At 52.1% G+C, this 19,760-nt stretch overlaps 1 protein-coding gene across 8 annotated transcripts in view; it reads left to right on the forward strand.

Annotated features, from left to right (window-relative positions):
• Window positions 1-19,760, forward strand: part of EPS8 (EGFR pathway substrate 8, signaling adaptor) — a 245,155-nt gene that overhangs the window by 97,818 nt on the left and 127,577 nt on the right. For all 8 annotated transcript variants that reach the window (XM_073650592.1, XM_073650597.1, XM_073650599.1 and 5 more), the window contains 2 exons: window positions 3,652-3,829; window positions 4,560-4,594. In XM_073650592.1, coding sequence (XP_073506693.1) covers window positions 3,652-3,829; window positions 4,560-4,594 — 213 coding nt within the window. The remainder of the gene's footprint in view (window positions 1-3,651; window positions 3,830-4,559; window positions 4,595-19,760) is intronic.

Raw genomic sequence — 19,760 nt, forward strand, 5'->3', positions numbered from 1 at the left:
CAAGGGATGGGTGAGGATGCAGTAGGTGAGGGTAGAGCTGGTCGTGCAGCGGTATGGTGGAGCGAGGATCCTGCCCGCGAGGGCTCACAATCTACAAGGGATGGGTGAGGATACAGTAGGTGAGGGTAGAGCTGGTCGTGCAGCGGTATGGTGGAGCGAGGACCCTGCCCGCGAGGGCTCACAATCTACAAGGGATGGGTGAGGATACAGTAGGTGAGGATAGAGCTGGTCGTGCAGCGGTTTGGTGGAGCTGTGGTTACTGCAGGTTGTAGGCTTGTCGGAAGAGGTGGGTCTTCAGGTTCCTATTGAAGGTTTCCATTGTAGGCGAGAGTCTGATGTTTTGGGGTAGAGAGTTCCAGAGTAGGGGGGAAGCACGAGAGAAATCTTGCATACGATTCTGGGAAGAGGAGATAAGAGGGGAGTAGAGAAGGAGATCTTGTGAGGATCAGAGGTTGCGTGCAGGTAAGTACCAGGAGACTAGGTCAGAGATATATGGAGGAGACAGGTTGTGGATGGCTTTGTATGTCATGGTTAGGGTTTTGAACTGGAGTCTCTGGGCAATGGGGAGCCAGTGAAGAGATTGACAGAGAGGAGAGGAATAGCGGGGGGACAGGTGGATTAGTCGGGCAGCAGAGTTTAGGATGGATTGGAGGGGTGCGAGAGTGTTGGAAGGGAGGCCACAGAGCAGGAGGTTGCAGTATTCAAGGCGGGAGATGATGAGGGCGTGCACTAGTGTTTTTGCAGATTCATGGTTGAGGAATGTGCGGATCCGGGAGATATTTTTGAGTTGGAGTCTACAGGAAGTGGAAAGGGCTTGGATATGTGGTTTGAAGGAGAGTTCAGAGTCCAGGGTTACCCCAAGGCAGCGAGCCTGAGGGACTGGGGAGAGTGGGCAGCCATTGACGCTGATAGATAGGTCAGTTGGGGGAGTTGATTGAGATGGTGGAAAGATGATGAATTCTGTTTTGTCCATGTTAAGTTTTAGGAATCTGTCAGAGAAGAAGGATGAGATAGCGGACAGACATTGTGGGATTCTGGTTAGTAAGGAGGTGATATTGGGTCCAGAGAAGTAGATCTGTGTGTCATCAGCATAGAGGTGATAATGAAAGCCATGGGACTCTATGAGCTGTCCCAGGCCGAAGGTGTAGATGGTGAAGAGCAGAGGTCCTAGAACTGAACCTTGGGGGACACCGACAGATAGGGGGCGAGATGAGGAGGTGGTGTGTGAGTGGGAGACGCTGAATGTCCTGTCTGTTAGGTATGAGGAGATCCAGGATAGGGCCAAGTCTGTGATGCCGAGAGATGAGAGAGTCTGTAGTAAGAGGGAATGGTCGACTGTGTCAAAGGCAGATGACAGGTCTAGGAGGAGGAGGACAGAGTAGTGTCGCTTAGATTTGGCGGTTATCAGGTCATTGGTGACTTTAGTCAGTGCAGTTTCAGTAGAATGGTGCGGTCGGAAACAAGATTGTAGGCGGTCGAAGAGGGAGCAGGAAGAGAGGTGGGAGGACAGTTCAAGGTGGACATGTTGTTCTAGTAGTTTTGAGGCAAAGGGGAGAAGTGATATGGGGCGATAGCTAGACAGAGAGGATGGGTCAAGGGAGGGCTTTTTGAGGATGGGTGTGATTGAGGCATGTTTGAAGCTGAGGGGAAGACACCAGTTCTTAGTGACAGGTTGAAGAGGTGGGCTAGGGCTGGGATGAAGATAGTGGTAAGGTTTGGGATCAGGTAGGACGGGATTGGGTCAAGTTTACAGGTGGTGAGGTGTGATTTGGAGAGTAAAGAGGAAAGTTGATCTTCCGTAATGGTGGAGAAGGTGGTTTTGGAGGAGGAAGGTTGAGTAGGTGTGGGGGGGGCTGTGGGGGCTTTAGGCAAAAGCTTTGTCTGATGGTGTCAATCTTCTGTTTGAAGAATGGGGCAAAGTCTTCGGCTGAAATAAGAGGAGAGGAAGGAGGCACTGGGGGACGGAGGAGAGAATTGAAGGTGTTGAATAGTTGTTTGGGGTTGTGAGACAGGGAGGATATGAGAGATGAGAAGTAGGTTTGTTTTGCTGCAGTGAGTGTGGACTTGAAGGTAGTGAGGGACTGTTTGAATGTGATGAAGTGCTCATTGGAGTGGGACCTTTTCCATCTATGTTCAGCAACCCTGGAGGCATGTCGCAGTTCTTTGGTTAGGCTGGTGTGCCAGGGTTGTCTGTTGATTGTGAGAGCTTTGGTATGTGTGAGGGGGGCGACCGAATCGAGAGCTGCAGCTGTTGTGGTGTTGTATAAAGTGGCAGCAGCATCTGCATCATGTAAGGAACTAATGTCTGTAAGAGGGAGAGGGGATTCAGAGAGTGAGTGTAGGTCAAGGTGTTTGAGATTTCTGCGAGGGTGTGAAAGTTTGTGAAGTGGGGATTGTTGCCCTGGAGAGGAGAGGGTAGAGAATGTAAGTAGGTTGTAGTCAGAGAGAGGGAGAGGTGAGTTAGAGAGGTTAGATAGGGAACAGAGGCGGGTGAAGATGAGGTCCAGCGTGTGGCCGTCTTTGTGGGTGGGTGTGGAAGACCACTGGGTAAGACCAAAGGAGGAAGTGAGGGATAGAAGCTTAGAGGCGGCTGAGATGGAAGTGTCAATGGGGATGTTGAAGTCGTCCATGAGGATAGTGGGGATGTCAACGGAGAGGAAATGAAGTAGCCAGGTGGTGAAGTGGTCAAAGAAAGTGGTGGCTGATCCTGGGGGGCGGTAGATGACAGCCAGTTGGAGGGGGGAGTAGATGCGCACGCAGTGCACTTCAAAAGAGGGGAGAGTAATTGAGGGTGGCAGTGGGATATGGGTGAAGGAGCAGTTATCTGAGAGGACAAAACCTATTCCTCCACCGTGCTTGCCGGTGGGGCGGGGGGGTATGGGAGAGGTGGAATCCGCCATACGAAAGTGCAGCAGGAGAGGCCGTGTCAGAGGGGGTGAGCCAGGTTTCAGTGATGCCGGGGAAGGAAAGCTCGTTGGTGATGAAGAGGTCGTGAATGTAGAGAAGTTTGTTGCTGACGGAGCGAGCCTTCCATAGAGCTCCTGTTAGGGGGATTGGAGAAGCGGGGGCTGGGCGGATGGGTATAAGGTTAGAAGGGTTACGAGAGTTTGGGATAGATCGGGGGTAGGAGGTGGAAGTGACTGTGGGGATGTGGTGAGGAGGGCCAGGATTTGGAGACATGTCGCCGGTAGTAAGGAGGAGCAGAGAAAGCGCTAGTAGGTGGGAGCAGGAGAGGGCATGAGGTGGCTGTCTGTGTTTGGAGGCAAAGGATTGTATGTTGAGGAATAGCTCTGAGAAGGAGGTGAGATGGGTGGGGAGAATGGAGGGAGAGATGAAGAGTTCTTTACTAGGTGTAGGGATTAGGGGTGGTTGTAAGAAGTGAAGGATTAAGGGGGTGAGAGTGAAAACAAACACAAACATTGCTTACTGTGACTTAGTATCCAGTTACCTTCAGTTCACTTCAGATTCAATTCAGAATTAATTCATATTTCTCACACTTAAGCAATGGACACTTAAGGTGATGGACACAGACTAAAGTCTGACACAGACTCCTGCCTTTAATGTTTGATGTCTCTACCATGAAACCAACAATAGCCAGAATCCACTGCTGCCGTCATAGACCCCGTCCTTACATCTGACTTCTCCCCGTAGGATGGAATGGCCTAAAGACCAATTTATCCCCCCGTACATCCCACGTTTCAGGAATGGCTGGGAACCACCCTTGTTAACCTTTGGAAATATTCTTAAAGAGCCGGAACGGGATCAACTAATGGAAGTGCTGTCAGGTCCACCAGAAACCAAGCTGGAACCAAGAGGATTCTCCCCAGAGGTAAGGAAAAACTTGTGCACTGATGTCCAAGAAGTTAGGGGGTGGAGGTGGTATGATCTTCAGGGTTGGGGTGATGTCTGAGGAGTCAGAAGGTGTGGTGTGGTGTGATGTCCAAGGAGGGGGTGATGGCTGAAGAGTTAAAGTGGGTGGGAGGGCATGATGTCCACAGTGGGGGTGATGACTGAGGATTCAGGGGGTGGAAGGGCTTGATGTCCAGAGTGGGGGAGTGATAGCTGAGGATTCAGGGGGTGGGCGTGATGGCTGAGGAGTCAGGGGGTGGGGGTGGTGGCTGAGCAGTCTGGACGGGAGTCATGATGATCAGGGTGGGGGTGATAGCTGAGGAGTCAGGGGGTGGAGGTGGTGGCTGAGCAGTCTGGACGGGAGTCATGATGTTCAGGGTGGGGGTGGTGGCTGAGGAGTCAGGAGGTGGGCGTGGTGGCTGAGGAGTCAGGAGGTGGGCGTGGTGGCTGAGGAGTCAGGAGGTGGGGGTGATGGCTGAGGACTCAGGGGGTGGGGGTGGTGGCTGAGGACTCAGGGGGTGGGGGTGGTGGCTGAGCAGTCTCGCCGGGAGTCATGATGTTCGGGGTGGGGGTGATAGCTGAGGAGTCGGGGTGGGTGGTAACATTGCAGGGTGTCATGGTGGCACGATTTTCACCCTGATGATGCGGGGTGCTGTCTTTATCTCTATGTTGGTGTTGGTCGCTAGTCATGAGATTTCCTTGTTTTGTAGTTTCCCCGCAGTCTGGACTTAGCGCCTCCGGACAGGTAAGTGTATAACAATAAGGACTAGCGTTGGAGGTGGATGATCGCTCGACCATGGGGCGAGGGAGGGAATATGGACATTTACTACATTACTGAAAATGGGAAAATCTTCATTCTGTATATAGTGTATGGAGGGCAGTGTGTGTGTGTATGGAGGGCAGTGTGTGTGTGTATGGAGGGCAGCGTGTGTGTGTATAGTGTATGGAGGGCAGTGTGTGTGTGTATGGAGGGCAGTGTGTGTGTGTATGGAGGGCAGTGTGTGTGTGTATGGAGGGCAGTGTGTGTGTGTGTATGGAGGGCAGTGTGTGTGTGTGTGTATGGAGGGCAGTGTGTGTGTGTGTATGGAGGGCAGTGTGTGTGTGTATAGTGTATGGAGGGCAGTGTGTGTGTGTATGGAGGGCAGTGTGTGTGTGTATGGAGGGCAGTGTGTGTGTGTGTATGGAGGGCAGTGTGTGTGTGTGTATGGAGGGCAGTGTGTGTGTGTATGGAGGGCAGTGTGTGTGTGTATGGAGGGCAGTGTGTGTGTGTATGGAGGGCAGTGTGTGTGTGTATGGAGGGCAGTGTGTGTGTGTGTATGGAGGGCAGTGTGTGTGTGTGTATGGAGGGCAGTGTGTGTGTGTGTATGGAGGGCAGTGTGTGTGTGTGTGTATGGAGGGCAGTGTGTGTGTGTGTGTATAGTGTATGGAGGGCAGTGTGTGTGTGTGTATGGAGGGCAGTGTGTGTGTGTATAGTGTATGGAGGGCAGTGTGTGTGTGTATGGAGGGCAGTGTGTGTGTGTATGGAGGGCAGTGTGTGTGTGTATGGAGGGCAGTGTGTGTGTGTGTGGAGGGCAGTGTGTGTGTGTGTGGAGGGCAGTGTGTGTGTGTGTGTGGAGGGCAGTGTGTGTGTGTGTGTGTGTGTGGAGGGCAGTGTGTGTGTGTGTGTGGAGGGCAGTGTGTGTGTGTGGAGGGCAGTGTGTGTGTGTGGAGGGCAGTGTGTGTGTGTGTATGGAGGGCAGTGTGTGTGTGTGTATGGAGGGCAGTGTGTGTGTGTGTATGGAGGGCAGTGTGTGTGTGTATGGAGGGCAGTGTGTGTGTGTATGGAGGGCAGTGTGTGTGTGTATGGAGGGCAGTGTGTGTGTGTGTATGGAGGGCAGTGTGTGTGTGTGTATGGAGGGCAGTGTGTGTGTGTGTATGGAGGGCAGTGTGTGTGTGTGTATGGAGGGCAGTGTGTGTGTGTGTGTATGGAGGGCAGTGTGTGTGTGTATGGAGGGCAGTGTGTGTGTGTATGGAGGGCAGTGTGTGTGTGTATGGAGGGCAGTGTGTGTGTGTATGGAGGGCAGTGTGTGTGTGTATGGAGGGCAGCGTGTGTGTGTGTATAGTGTATGGAGGGCAGCGTGTGTGTGTGTATAGTGTATGGAGGGCAGCGTGTGTGTATAGTGTATGGAGGGCAGCGCGTGTGTGTGTATGGAGGGCAGCGTGTGTGTGTATAGTGTATGGAGGGCAGTGTGTGTGTGTGTATGGAGGGCAGTGTGTGTGTGTGTGTATGGAGGGCAGTGTGTGTGTGTGTGTATGGAGGGCAGTGTGTGTGTATGGAGGGCAGTGTGTGTGTATGGAGGGCAGTGTGTGTGTGTGGAGGGCAGTGTGTGTGTGTGTATGGAGGGCAGCGTGTGTGTGTGGAGGGCAGCGTGTGTGTGGAGGGCAGCGTGTGTGTGTGTGGAGGGCAGCGTGTGTGTGTGTATGGAGGGCAGCGTGTGTGTGTGTGGAGGGGAGTATGTGTGTGTGTGTGTGTATGGAGGGCAGCGTGTGTGTATAGTGTATGGAGGGCACCGTGTGTGTATAGTGTATGGAGGGCAGCGTGTGTGTGTGTATAGTGTATGGAGGGCAGCGTGTGTGTGTGTATAGTGTATGGAGGGCAGCGTGTGTGTGTGTGTATAGTGTATGGAGGGCAGCGTGTGTGTGTGTATGGAGGGCAGCGTGTGTGTGTATGGAGGGCAGCGTGTGTGTGTGTATAGTGTATGGAGGGCAGTGTGTGTGTATAGTGTATGGAGGGCAGCGTGTGTGTGTGTATAGTGTATGGAGGGCAGCGTGTGTGTATAGTGTATGGAGGGCAGCGTGTGTGTGTATGGAGGGCAGTGTGTGTGTGTATGGAGGGCAGTGTGTGTGTATAGTGTATGGAGGGCAGTGTGTGTGTGTGTGTATAGTGTATGGAGGGCAGTGTGTGTGTGTGTGTATAGTGTATGGAGGGCAGCGTGTGTGTGTGTATAGTGTATGGAGGGCAGCGTGTGTGTGTGTAGTGTATGGAGGGCAGCGTGTGTGTATAGTGTATGGAGGGCAGCGTGTGTGTGTGTATAGTGTATGGAGGGCAGTGTGTGTGTATAGTGTATGGAGGGCAGTGTGTGTGTGTATAGTGTATGGAGGGCAGCGTGTGTGTGTGTATAGTGTATGGAGGGCAGCGTGTGTGTGTGTATAGTGTATGGAGGGCAGCGTGTGTGTGTGTATGGAGGGCAGCGTGCGTGTGTGTATGGAGGGCAGCGTGTGTGTATGGAGGGCAGTGTGTGTGTGTATAGTGTATGGAGGGCAGCGTGTGTGTGTGTGTATAGTGTATGGAGGGCAGCGTGTGTGTGTGTAGTGTATGGAGGGCAGCGTGTGTGTAGTGTATGGAGGGCAGTGTGTGTGTGTGTATAGTGTATGGAGGGCAGCGTGTGTGTGTGTATAGTGTATGGAGGGCAGCGTGTGTGTGTGTATAGTGTATGGAGGGCAGCGTGTGTGTGTATAGTGTATGGAGGGCAGTGTGTGTGTATAGTGTATGGAGGGCAGTGTGTGTGTATAGTGTATGGAGGGCAGTGTGTGTGTGTGTATAGTGTATGGAGGGCAGTGTGTGTGTGTGTATAGTGTATGGAGGGCAGCGTGTGTGTGTGTATAGTGTATGGAGGGCAGCGTGTGTGTGTGTATAGTGTATGGAGGGCAGCGTGTGTGTGTGTATAGTGTATGGAGGGCAGCGTGTGTGTGTGTATAGTGTATGGAGGGCAGCGTGTGTGTGTGTATAGTGTATGGAGGGCAGTGTGTGTGTATAGTGTATGGAGGGCAGTGTGTGTGTATAGTGTATGGAGGGCAGTGTGTGTGTGTGTATAGTGTATGGAGGGCAGTGTGTGTGTGTGTATAGTGTATGGAGGGCAGCGTGTGTGTGTGTATAGTGTATGGAGGGCAGCGTGTGTGTGTGTATAGTGTATGGAGGGCAGCGTGTGTGTGTGTATAGTGTATGGAGGGCAGCGTGTGTGTGTGTATAGTGTATGGAGGGCAGTGTGTGTGTATAGTGTATGGAGGGCAGTGTGTGTGTATAGTGTATGGAGGGCAGTGTGTGTGTATAGTGTATGGAGGGCAGTGTGTGTGTATAGTGTATGGAGGGCAGTGTGTGTGTGTATAGTGTATGGAGGGCAGCGTGTGTGTGTGTATAGTGTATGGAGGGCAGTGTGTGTGTATAGTGTATGGAGGGCAGCGTGTGTGTGTGTATAGTGTATGGAGGCCAGTGTGTGTGTATAGTGTATGGAGGGCAGTGTGTGTGTGTGTATAGTGTATGGAGGGCAGTGTGTGTGTATAGTGTATGGAGGGCAGTGTGTGTGTGTGTATAGTGTATGGAGGGCAGTGTGTGTGTATAGTGTATGGAGGGCAGCGTGTGTGTGTGTATAGTGTATGGAGGGCAGCGTGTGTGTGTGTATAGTGTATGGAGGCCAGTGTGTGTGTATAGTGTATGGAGGGCAGTGTGTGTGTGTGTATAGTGTATGGAGGGCAGCGTGTGTGTGTATAGTGTATGGAGGGCAGCGTGTGTGTGTATAGTGTATGGAGGGCAGCGTGTGTGTGTATAGTGTATGGAGGGCAGCGTGTGTGTGTATAGTGTATGGAGGGCAGCGTGTGTATAGTGTATGGAGGGCAGCGTGTGTGTGTGTGTGTATGGAGGGCAGCGTGCGTGTGTGTGTGTATAGTGTATGGAGGGCAGCGTGTGTGTGTATAGTGTATGGAGGGCAGCGTGTGTGTGTGTGTATAGTGTATGGAGGGCAGCGTGTGTGTGTGTATAGTGTATGGAGGGCAGCGTGCGTGTGTGTATAGTGTATGGAGGGCAGCGTGTGTGTATAGTGTATGGAGGGCAGCGTGTGTGTATAGTGTATGGAGGGCAGCGTGTGTGTGTATGGAGGGCAGCGTGCGTGTATAGTGTATGGAGGGCAGTGTGTGTATAGTGTATGGAGGACAGCGTGTGTGTGTGTATAGTGTATGGAGGGCAGCGTGTGTGTGTGTAGTGTATGGAGGGCAGCGTGTGTGTGTGTATAGTGTATGGAGGGCAGCGTGTGTGTGTGTGTATAGTGTATGGAGGGCAGCGTGTGTGTGTGTGTATAGTGTATGGAGGGCAGCGTGTGTGTGTATGGAGGGCAGCGTGTGTGTGTATGGAGGGCAGCGTGTGTGTGTATGGAGGGCAGCGTGTGTGTGTATGGAGGGCAGCGTGTGTGTGTATGGAGGGCAGCGTGTGTATGGAGGGCAGCGTGTGTGTGTATAGTGTATGGAGGGCAGCGTGTGTGTGTGTATAGTGTATGGAGGGCAGCGTGTGTGTATGGAGGGCAGTGTGTGTGTATGGAGGGCAGCGTGTGTGTGTATAGTGTATGGAGGGCAGCGTGTGTGTGTATAGTGTATGGAGGGCAGTGTGTGTGTGTGTATGGAGGGCAGCGTGTGTGTGTATGGAGGGCAGCGTGTGTGTGTATGGAGGGCAGCGTGTGTGTGTATGGAGGGCAGCGTGTGTATAGTGTATGGAGGGCAGCGTGTGTATAGTGTATGGAGGGCAGCGTGTGTATAGTGTATGGAGGGCAGCGTGTGTATAGTGTATGGAGGGCAGCGTGTGTGTGTATAGTGTATGGAGGGCAGCGTGTGTGTGTATAGTGTATGGAGGGCAGCGTGTGTGTGTGTATAGTGTATGGAGGGCAGCGTGTGTGTGTGTATAGTGTATGGAGGGCAGCGTGTGTGTGTGTATAGTGTATGGAGGGCAGCGTGTGTGTGTGTATAGTGTATGGAGGGCAGCGTGTGTGTGTGTATAGTGTATGGAGGGCAGCGTGTGTGTGTATAGTGTATGGAGGGCAGCGTGTGTGTGTGTATAGTGTATGGAGGGCAGCGTGTGTGTGTGTATAGTGTATGGAGGGCAGCGTGTGTGTGTGTATAGTGTATGGAGGGCAGTGTGTGTGTGTGTATAGTGTATGGAGGGCAGCGTGTGTGTGTGTATAGTGTATGGAGGGCAGCGTGTGTGTGTGTATAGTGTATGGAGGGCAGCATGTGTGTGTGTATAGTGTATGGAGGGCAGCGTGTGTGTGTATAGTGTATGGAGGGCAGCGTGTGTGTATGTATGGAGGGCAGCGTGTGTGTGTGTATGGAGGGCAGCGTGTGTGTGTATGGAGGGCAGCGTGTGTGTGTGTGTGTATGGAGGGCAGCGTGTGTGTGTGTATGGAGGGCAGCGTGTGTGTATGTGTGTGTGTGTGTATGGAGGGCAGTGTGTGTGTGTGTGTATGGAGGGCAGTGTGTGTGTATAGTGTATGGAGGGCAGTGTGTGTGTATAGTGTATGGAGGGCAGTGTGTGTGTATAGTGTATGGAGGGCAGCGTGTGTGTGTATAGTGTATGGAGGGCAGCGTGCGTGTATGGAGGGCAGCGTGTGTGTATGGAGGGCAGCGTGTGTGTAGGGAGGGCAGAGTGTGTGTATGGAGGGCAGCGTGTGTGTGTGTGTATAGTGTATGGAGGGCAGCGTGTGTGTGTGTGTATAGTGTATGGAGGGCAGCGTGTGTGTATAGTGTATGGAGGACAGCGTGTGTGTATAGTGTATGGAGGGCAGCGTGTGTGTTTAGTGTATGGAGGGCAGTGTGTGTGTGTGTATAGTGTATGGAGGGCAGCGTGTGTGTGTGTATAGTGTATGGAGGGCAGCGTGTGTGTGTGTGTATAGTGTATGGAGGGCAGCGTGTGTGTGTGTGTATAGTGTATGGAGGGCAGCGTGTGTGTGTGTATAGTGTATGGAGGGCAGCGTGTGTGTGTGTAGTGTATGGAGGGCAGCGTGTGTGTGTGTATAGTGTATGGAGGGCAGTGTGTGTGTGTGTATAGTGTATGGAGGGCAGCGTGTGTGTGTGTATAGTGTATGGAGGGCAGCGTGTGTGTGTGTATAGTGTATGGAGGGCAGCGTGTGTGTGTGTATAGTGTATGGAGGGCAGCGTGTGTGTGTGTATAGTGTATGGAGGGCAGCGTGTGTGTGTATAGTGTATGGAGGGCAGCGTGTGTGTGTGTGTATAGTGTATGGAGGGCAGTGTGTGTGTATAGTGTATGGAGGGCAGCGTGTGTGTGTATGGAGGGCAGCGTGTGTGTATAGTGTATGGAGGGCAGTGTGTGTGTTTAGTGTATGGAGGGCAGCGTGTGTGTGTGTATAGTGTATGGAGGGCAGCGTGTGTGTGTGTGTATAGTGTATGGAGGGCAGCGTGTGTGTGTGTGTATAGTGTATGGAGGGCAGCGTGTGTGTGTGTGTAGTGTATGGAGGGCAGCGTGTGTGTGTATAGTGTATGGAGGGCAGTGTGTGTGTTTAGTGTATGGAGGGCAGCGTGTGTGTGTGTATAGTGTATGGAGGGCAGCGTGTGTGTGTGTGTATAGTGTATGGAGGGCAGCGTGTGTGTGTATGGAGGGCAGCGTGTGTGTTTAGTGTATGGAGGGCAGCGTGTGTGTGTGTAGTGTATGGAGGGCAGCGTGTGTGTGTATAGTGTATGGAGGGCAGTGTGTGTGTTTAGTGTATGGAGGGCAGCGTGTGTGTGTATAGTGTATGGAGGGCAGTGTGTGTGTGTGTGTATAGTGTATGGAGGGCAGCGTGTGTGTGTGTGTATAGTGTATGGAGGGCAGTGTGTGTGTGTGTATAGTGTATGGAGGGCAGCGTGTGTGTTTAGTGTATGGAGGGCAGCGTGTGTGTGTATGGAGGGCAGCGTGTGTGTTTAGTGTATGGAGGGCAGCGTGTGTGTGTGTAGTGTATGGAGGGCAGCGTGTGTGTGTGTATAGTGTATGGAGGGCAGCGTGTGTGTGTGTATAGTGTATGGAGGGCAGTGTGTGTGTGTGTATAGTGTATGGAGGGCAGTGTGTGTGTGTGTGTATAGTGTATGGAGGGCAGTGTGTGTGTATAGTGTATGGAGGGCAGTGTGTGTGTGTGTATAGTGATTGGAGGGCAGTGTGTGTGTGTGTATAGTGTATGGAGGGCAGCGTGTGTGTGTGTGTATAGTGTATGGAGGGCAGCGTGTGTGTATAGTGTATGGAGGGCAGCGTGTGTGTGTGTATAGTGTATGGAGGGCAGCGTGTGTGTGTGTATAGTGTATGGAGGGCAGCGTGTGTGTGTGTATAGTGTATGGAGGGCAGCGTGTGTGTGTGTATAGTGTATGGAGGGCAGCGTGTGTGTTTAGTGTATGGAGGGCAGTGTGTGTGTTTAGTGTATGGAGGGCAGCGTGTGTGTGTGTGTATAGTGTATGGAGGGCAGCGTGTGTGTTTGTGTGTGTGTGTATGGAGGGCAGCGTGCGTGTGTGTATGGAGGGCAGCGTGTGTGTGTGTGTATAGTGTATGGAGGGCAGCGTGTGTGTGTATGGAGGGCAGCGTGCGTGTGTGTATGGAGGGCAGTGTGTGTGTATAGTGTATGGAGGGCAGTGTGTGTATAGTGTATGGAGGGCAGCGTGTGTGTGTGTATAGTGTATGGAGGGCAGCGTGTATAGTGTATGGAGGGCAGCGTGTGTGTGTGTATAGTGTATGGAGGGCAGTGTGTGTGTGTATAGTGTATGGAGGGCAGCGTGTGTGTTTAGTGTATGGAGGGCAGTGTGTGTGTTTAGTGTATGGAGGGCAGCGTGTGTGTGTATAGTGTATGGAGGGCAGCGTGTGTGTGTATAGTGTATGGAGGGCAGCGTGTGTGTGTGTATGGAGGGCAGCGTGCGTGCGTGTGTGTATGGAGGGCAGCGTGTGTGTGTGTGTGTATATTGTATGGAGGGCAGCGTGTGTGTGTGTGTATAGTGTATGGAGGGCAGCGTGTGTGTGCGTGTGTGTATGGAGGGCAGCGTGCGTGTGTGTGTATGGAGGGCAGCGTGCGTGTGTGTATGGAGGGCAGTGTGTGTGTATAGTGTATGGAGGGCAGTGTGTGTATAGTGTATGGAGGGCAGCGTGTGTGTGTGTATAGTGTATGGAGGGCAGCGTGTGTGTGTGTATAGTGTATGGAGGGCAGCGTGTGTTTGTGTGTATAGTGTATGGAGGGCAGCGTGTGTGTGTATGGAGGGCAGCGTGTGTGTGTATGGAGGGCAGCGAGTGTGTGTATGGAGGGCAGCGTGTGTGTGTATGGAGGGCAGAGTGTGTGTGTATGGAGGGCAGCGTGTGTATGGAGGGCAGCGTGTGTGTGTATAGTGTATGGAGGGCAGCGTGTGTGTGTATGGAGGGCAGTGTGTGTGTATGGAGGGCAGTGTGTGTGTATGGAGGGCAGCGTGTGTGTGTATAGTGTGTGGAGGGCAGCGTGTGTGTGTGTATGGAGGGCAGCGTGTGTGTGTATAGTGTATGGAGGGCAGCGTGTGTGTGTATAGTGTATGGAGGGCAGCGTGTGTGTGTATAGTGTATGGAGGGTAGCGTGTGTGTGTGTATAGTGTATGGAGGGCAGCGTGTGTGTGTGTATAGTGTATGGAGGGCAGCATGTGTGTGTGTATAGTGTATGGAGGGCAGCGTGTGTGTGTATAGTGTATGGAGGGCAGCGTGTGTGTGTATGGAGGGCAGTGTGTGTGTTTAGTGTATGGAGGGCAGCTTGTGTGTGTGTGTATGGAGGGCAGCGTGTGTGTGTGTGTATGGAGGGCAGCGTGTGTGTGTATGGAGGGCAGCGTGTGTGTGTGTGTGTGTATGGAGGGCAGCGTGTGTGTGTGTATGGAGGGCAGCGAGTGTGTGTATGGAGGGCAGCGTGTGTGTGTATGGAGGGCAGCGTGTGTGTGTATGGAGGGCAGCGTGTGTGTGTATAGTGTATGGAGGGCAGCGTGTGTGTGTATGGAGGGCAGCGTGTGTGTGTATGGAGGGCAGCGTGTGTTTGTATAGTGTATGGAGGGCAGCGTGTGTGTGTATGGAGGGCAGTGTGTGTGTATGGAGGGCAGCGTGTGTGTGTAGTGTGTGTGGAGGGCAGCGTGTGTATAGTGTATGGAGGGCAGCGTGTGTGTGTATAGTGTATGGAGGGCAGCGTGTGTGTGTATAGTGTATGGAGGGCAGCGTGTGTATGTGTATAGTGTATGGAGGGCAGCGTGTGTGTGTGTATAGTGTATGGAGGGCAGCGTGTGTGTGTGTATAGTGTATGGAGGGCAGCGTGTGTGTGTGTATAGTGTATGGAGGGCAGCGTGTGTGTTTAGTGTATGGAGGGCAGCGTGTGTTTAGTGTATGGAGGGCAGTGTGTGTGTTTAGTGTATGGAGGGCAGTGTGTGTGTTTAGTGTATGGAGGGCAGCTTGTGTGTGTGTGTATGGAGGGCAGCGTGTGTGTGTGTGTGTGTATGGAGGGCAGCGTGTGTGTGTGTATGGAGGGCAGCGTGTGTGTATGTGTGTGTGTGTGTATGGAGGGCAGCGTGTGTGTGTGTGTATGGAGGGCAGTGTGTGTGTTTAGTGTATGGAGGGCAGTGTGTGTGTTTAGTGTATGGAGGGCAGTGTGTGTGTTTAGTGTATGGAGGGCAGTGTGTGTGTATAGTGTATGGAGGGCAGTGTGTGTGTGTATGGAGGGCAGCGTGTGTGTGTATGGAGGGCAGCGTGTGTGTGTGTATGGAGGGCAGCGTGTGTGTGTGTATAGTGTATGGAGGGCAGCGTGTGTGTGTGTGTATAGTGTATGGAGGGCAGTGTGTGTGTGTGTATAGTGTATGGAGGGCAGCGTGTGTGTGTATAGTGTATGGAGGGCAGTGTGTGTGTATAGTGTATGGAGGGCAGCGTGTGTGTGTATAGTGTATGGAGGGCAGCGTGTGTGTGTGTATGGAGGGCAGCGTGTGTGTGTGTATGGAGGGCAGCGTGCGTGTGTGTATGGAGGGCAGCGTGTGTGTATGGAGGGCAGCGTGTGTGTGTGTGTGTATAGTGTATGGAGGGCAGCGTGTGTGTGTGTATAGTGTATGGAGGGCAGCATGTGTGTGTGTAGTGTATGGAGGGCAGCGTGTGTGTGTGTAGTGTATGGAGGGCAGTGTGTGTGTGTGTGTATAGTGTATGGAGGGCAGAGTGTGTGTGTGTATAGTGTATGGAGGGCAGCGTGTGTGTGTATAGTGTATGGAGGGCAGCGTGTGTGTGTATAGTGTATGGAGGGCAGCGTGTGTGTGTGTATAGTGTATGGAGGGCAGTGTGTGTGTATAGTGTATGGAGGGCAGCGTGTGTGTGTATAGTGTATGGAGGGCAGTGTGTGTATAGTGTATGGAGGGCAGCGTGTGTGTGTGTATAGTGTATGGAGGGCAGCGTGTGTGTGTGTATGGAGGGCAGCGTGTGTGTGTGTATAGTGTATGGAGGGCAGCGTGTGTGTGTGTATAGTGTATGGAGGGCAGCGTGTGTGTGTATAGTGTATGGAGGGCAGCGTGTGTGTGTGTGTATAGTGTATGGAGGGCAGCGTGTGTGTGTATAGTGTATGGAGGGCAGCGTGTGTGTGTATAGTGTATGGAGGGCAGTGTGTGTGTGTGTATAGTGTATGGAGGGCAGCGTGTGTGTGTGTATAGTGTATGGAGGGCAGCGTGTGTGTGTGTATAGTGTATGGAGGGCAGTGTGTGTGTATAGTGTATGGAGGGCAGTGTGTGTGTATAGTGTATGGAGGGCAGTCTGTGTGTGTGTGTGTATAGTGTATGGAGGGCAGTGTGTGTGTGTATAGTGTATGGAGGGCAGTGTGTGTGTATAGTGTATGGAGGGCAGTCTGTGTGTGTGTGTGTATAGTGTATGGAGGGCAGCGTGTGTGTGTGTATAGTGTATGGAGGGCAGCGTGTGTATAGTGTATGGAGGGCAGCGTGTGTGTGTGTATAGTGTATGGAGGGCAGCGTGTGTGTGTGTATAGTGTATGGAGGGCAGCGTGTGTGTGTATAGTGTGTGGAGGGCAGTGTGTGTGTATGGAGGGCAGTGTGTGTGTGTGTATAGTGTATGGAGGGCAGCGTGTGTGTGTGTGTATAGTGTATGGAGGGCAGTGTGTGTGTGTATAGTGTATGGAGGGCAGTGTGTGTGTATAGTGTATGGAGGGCAGTCTGTGTGTGTGTGTGTGTATAGTGTATGGAGGGCAGTGTGTGTGTGTGTGTATAGTGTGTGGAGGGCAGTGTGTGTGTATAGTGTATGGAGGGCAGCGTGTGTGTGTGTATAGTGTATGGAGGGCAGCGTGTGTGTGTATAGTGTGTGGAGGGCAGTGTGTGTGTGTATAGTGTATGGAGGGCAGTGTGTGTATAGTGTATGGAGGGCAGCGTGTGTGTGTATAGTGTATGGAGGGCAGCGTGTGTGTGTATAGTGTATGGAGGGCAGTGTGTGTGTATAGTGTATGGAGGGCAGTGTGTGTGTATAGTGTATGGAGGGCAGTCTGTGTGTGTGTATAGTGTATGGAGGGCAGCGTGTGTGTGTGTATAGTGTATGGAGGGCAGCGTGTGTGTGTGTATAGTGTATGGAGGGCAGCGTGTGTGTGTGTATAGTGTATGGAGGGCAGCGTGTGTGTGTGTGTGTATAGTGTATGGAGGGCAGCGTGTGTGTATAGTGTATGGAGGGCAGTGTGTGTGTATAGTGTATGGAGGGCAGCGTGTGTGTATAGTGTATGGAGGGCAGTGTGTGTGTGTGTATAGTGTATGGAGGGCAGCGTGTGTGTGTATAGTGTGTGGAGGGCAGTGTGTGTGTGTGTGTATAGTGTATGGAGGGCAGCGTGTGTGTATAGTGTATGGAGGGCAGCGTGTGTGTGTGTGTGTGTATGGAGGGCAGTGTGTGTGTGTGTATAGTGTATGGAGGGCAGTGTGTGTATGGAGGGCAGTGTGTGTATAGTGTATGGAGGGCAGCGTGTGTGTGTGTATAGTGTATGGAGGGCAGCGTGTGTGTGTGTATAGTGTATGGAGGGCAGCGTGTGTGTGTGTATAGTGTATGGAGGGCAGCGTGTGTGTGTGTATAGTGTATGGAGGGCAGTGTGTGTGTGTATAGTGTATGGAGGGCAGTGTGTGTGTGTATAGTGTATGGAGAGCAGTGTGTGTGTGTATAGTGTATGGAGGGCAGTGTGTGTGTGTATAGTGTATGGAGGGCAGTGTGTGTGTATAGTGTATGGAGGGCAGTGTGTGTGTGTGTGTGTATAGTGTATGGAGGGCAGTGTGTGTGTATAGTGTATGGAGGGCAGTGTGTGTATAGTGTATGGAGGGCAGCGTGTGTGTGTGTGTATAGTGTATGGAGGGCAGCGTGTGTGTGTGTGTATAGTGTATGGAGGGCAGCGTGTGTGTGTCTATAGTGTATGGAGGGCAGCGTGTGTGTGTGTGTATAGTGTATGGAGGGCAGTGTGTGTGTGTATAGTGTATGGAGGGCAGTGTGTGTGTATAGTGTATGGAGGGCAGCGTGTGTGTGTGTGTATAGTGTATGGAGGGCAGTGTGTGTGTGTATAGTGTATGGAGGGCAGTGTGTGTGTATAGTGTATGGAGGGCAGTCTGTGTGTGTGTGTGTATAGTGTATGGAGGGCAGCGTGTGTGTGTGTATAGTGTATGGAGGGCAGTGTGTGTGTATAGTGTATGGAGGGCAGTGTGTGTGTATAGTGTATGGAGGGCAGCGTGTGTGTGTATAGTGTGTGGAGGGCAGTGTGTGTGTATAGTGTATGGAGGGCAGCGTGTGTGTGTGTGTATAGTGTATGGAGGGCAGTGTGTGTGTATAGTGTATGGAGGGCAGTCTGTGTGTGTGTGTGTATAGTGTATGGAGGGCAGTGTGTGTGTGTATAGTGTATGGAGGGCAGTGTGTGTGTATAGTGTATGGAGGGCAGTCTGTGTGTGTGTGTGTATAGTGTATGGAGGGCAGCGTGTGTGTGTGTGTATAGTGTATGGAGGGCAGCGTGTGTGTGTGTATAGTGTATGGAGGGCAGCGTGTGTGTGTATAGTGTGTGGAGGGCAGTGTGTGTGTGTATAGTGTATGGAGGGCAGTGTGTGTGTATAGTGTATGGAGGGCACTCTGTGTGTGTGTATAGTGTATGGAGGGCAGTGTGTGTGTGTGTATAGTGTATGGAGGGCAGCATGTGTGTGTGTATACTGTATGGAGGGCAGCGTGTGTGTGTGTATAGTGTATGGAGGGCAGCGTGTGTGTGTGTATAGTGTATGGAGGGCAGCGTGTGTGTGTGTGTGTATAGTGTGTGGAGGGCAGCGTGTGTGTGTGTATAGTGTATGGAGGGCAGCGTGTGTGTGTGTATAGTGTATGGAGGGCAGCGTGTGTGTGTATAGTGTATGGAGGGCAGTGTGTGTGTATAGTGTATGGAGGGCAGCGTGTGTGTGTGTGTATAGTGTGTGGAGGGCAGCGTGTGTGTGTGTATAGTGTATGGAGGGCAGCGTGTGTGTGTGTGTGTAGTGTATGGAGGGCAGCGTGTGTGTGTATAGTGTATGGAGGGCAGTGTGTGTGTGTGTATAGTGTATGGAGGGCAGCGTGTGTGTGTATAGTGTGTGGAGGGCAGTGTGTGTGTGTGTGTATAGTGTATGGAGGGCAGTGTGTGTGTATAGTGTATGGAGGGCAGTCTGTGTGTGTGTATAGTGTATGGAGGGCAGCGTGTGTGTGTGTGTGTATAGTGTATGGAGGGCAGTGTGTGTGTATAGTGTATGGAGGGCAGTCTGTGTGTGTGTGTGTGTATAGTGTATGGAGGGCAGCGTGTGTATAGTGTATGGAGGGCAGCGTGTGTGTGTGTATAGTGTATGGAGGGCAGCGTGTGTGTGTGTATAGTGTATGGAGGGCAGTGTGTGTGTGTGTGTGTATGGAGGGCAGTGTGTGTATAGTGTATGGAGGGCAGCGTGTGTGTGTGTATAGTGTATGGAGGGCAGCGTGTGTGTGTGTATAGTGTGTGGAGGGCAGTGTGTGTGTGTGTGTGTGTGTGTATGGAGGGCAGTGTGTGTGTGTGTATAGTGTATGGAGGGCAGCGTGTGTGTGTATAGTGTATGGAGGGCAGTGTGTGTGTGTATAGTGTATGGAGGGCAGTGTGTGTGTATAGTGTATGGAGGGCAGTCTGTGTGTGTGTGTGTATAGTGTATGGAGGGCAGCGTGTGTGTGTGTATAGTGTATGGAGGGCAGTGTGTGTGTGTGTATAGTGTATGGAGGGCAGCGTGTGTGTGTATAGTGTGTGGAGGGCAGTGTGTGTGTATAGTGTATGGAGGGCAGCGTGTGTGTGTGTATAGTGTATGGAGGGCAGCGTGTGTGTGTATAGTGTGTGGAGGGCAGTGTGTGTGTGTGTATAGTGTATGGAGGGCAGCGTGTGTGTTAATAGTGATTGGAGGGCAGTGTGTGTATAGTGTATGGAGGGCAGCGTGTGTGTGTGTATAGTGTATGGAGGGCAGCGTGTGTGTGTATAGTGTGTGGAGGGCAGTGTGTGTGTGTGTGTGTGTGTGTATAGTGTATGGAGGGCAGCGTGTGTGTTAATAGTGATTGGAGGGCAGTGTGTGTATAGTGTATGGAGGGCAGCGTGTGTGTGTGTAGTGTATGGAGGGCAGCGTGTGTGTATAGTGTATGGAGGGCAGTGTGTGTGTGTGTATAGTGTATGGAGGGCAGTGTGTGTGTGTGTATAGTGTATGGAGGGCAGTGTGTGTGTGTGTATAGTGTATGGAGGGCAGTGTGTGTGTGTGTATAGTGTATGGAGGGCAGTGTGTGTGTGTGTATAGTGTATGGAGGGCAGTGTGTGTGTGTGTGTATAGTGTATGGAGGGCAGTGTGTGTGTGTGTATAGTGTATGGAGGGCAGTGTGTGTGTGTGTATAGTGTATGGAGGGCAGTGTGTGTGTATAGTGTATGGAGGGCAGCGTGTGTGTGTGTATAGTGTATGGAGGGCAGCGTGTGTGTGTGTATAGTGTATGGAGGGCAGCGTGTGTGTGTGTATAGTGTATGGAGGGCAGCGTGTGTGTGTATGGAGGGCAGCGTGTGTGTATAGTGTATGGAGGGCAGCGTGTGTGTGTGTATAGTGTATGGAGGGCAGCGTGTGTGTGTGTGTATAGTGTA

This window comes from Phyllobates terribilis, unplaced genomic scaffold (genome assembly GCF_046119375.1).
Source record: "Phyllobates terribilis strain yellow unplaced genomic scaffold, ASM4611937v1 Scaffold_10__3_contigs__length_209671492, whole genome shotgun sequence".
Taxonomy (NCBI): domain Eukaryota; kingdom Metazoa; phylum Chordata; class Amphibia; order Anura; family Dendrobatidae; genus Phyllobates; species Phyllobates terribilis.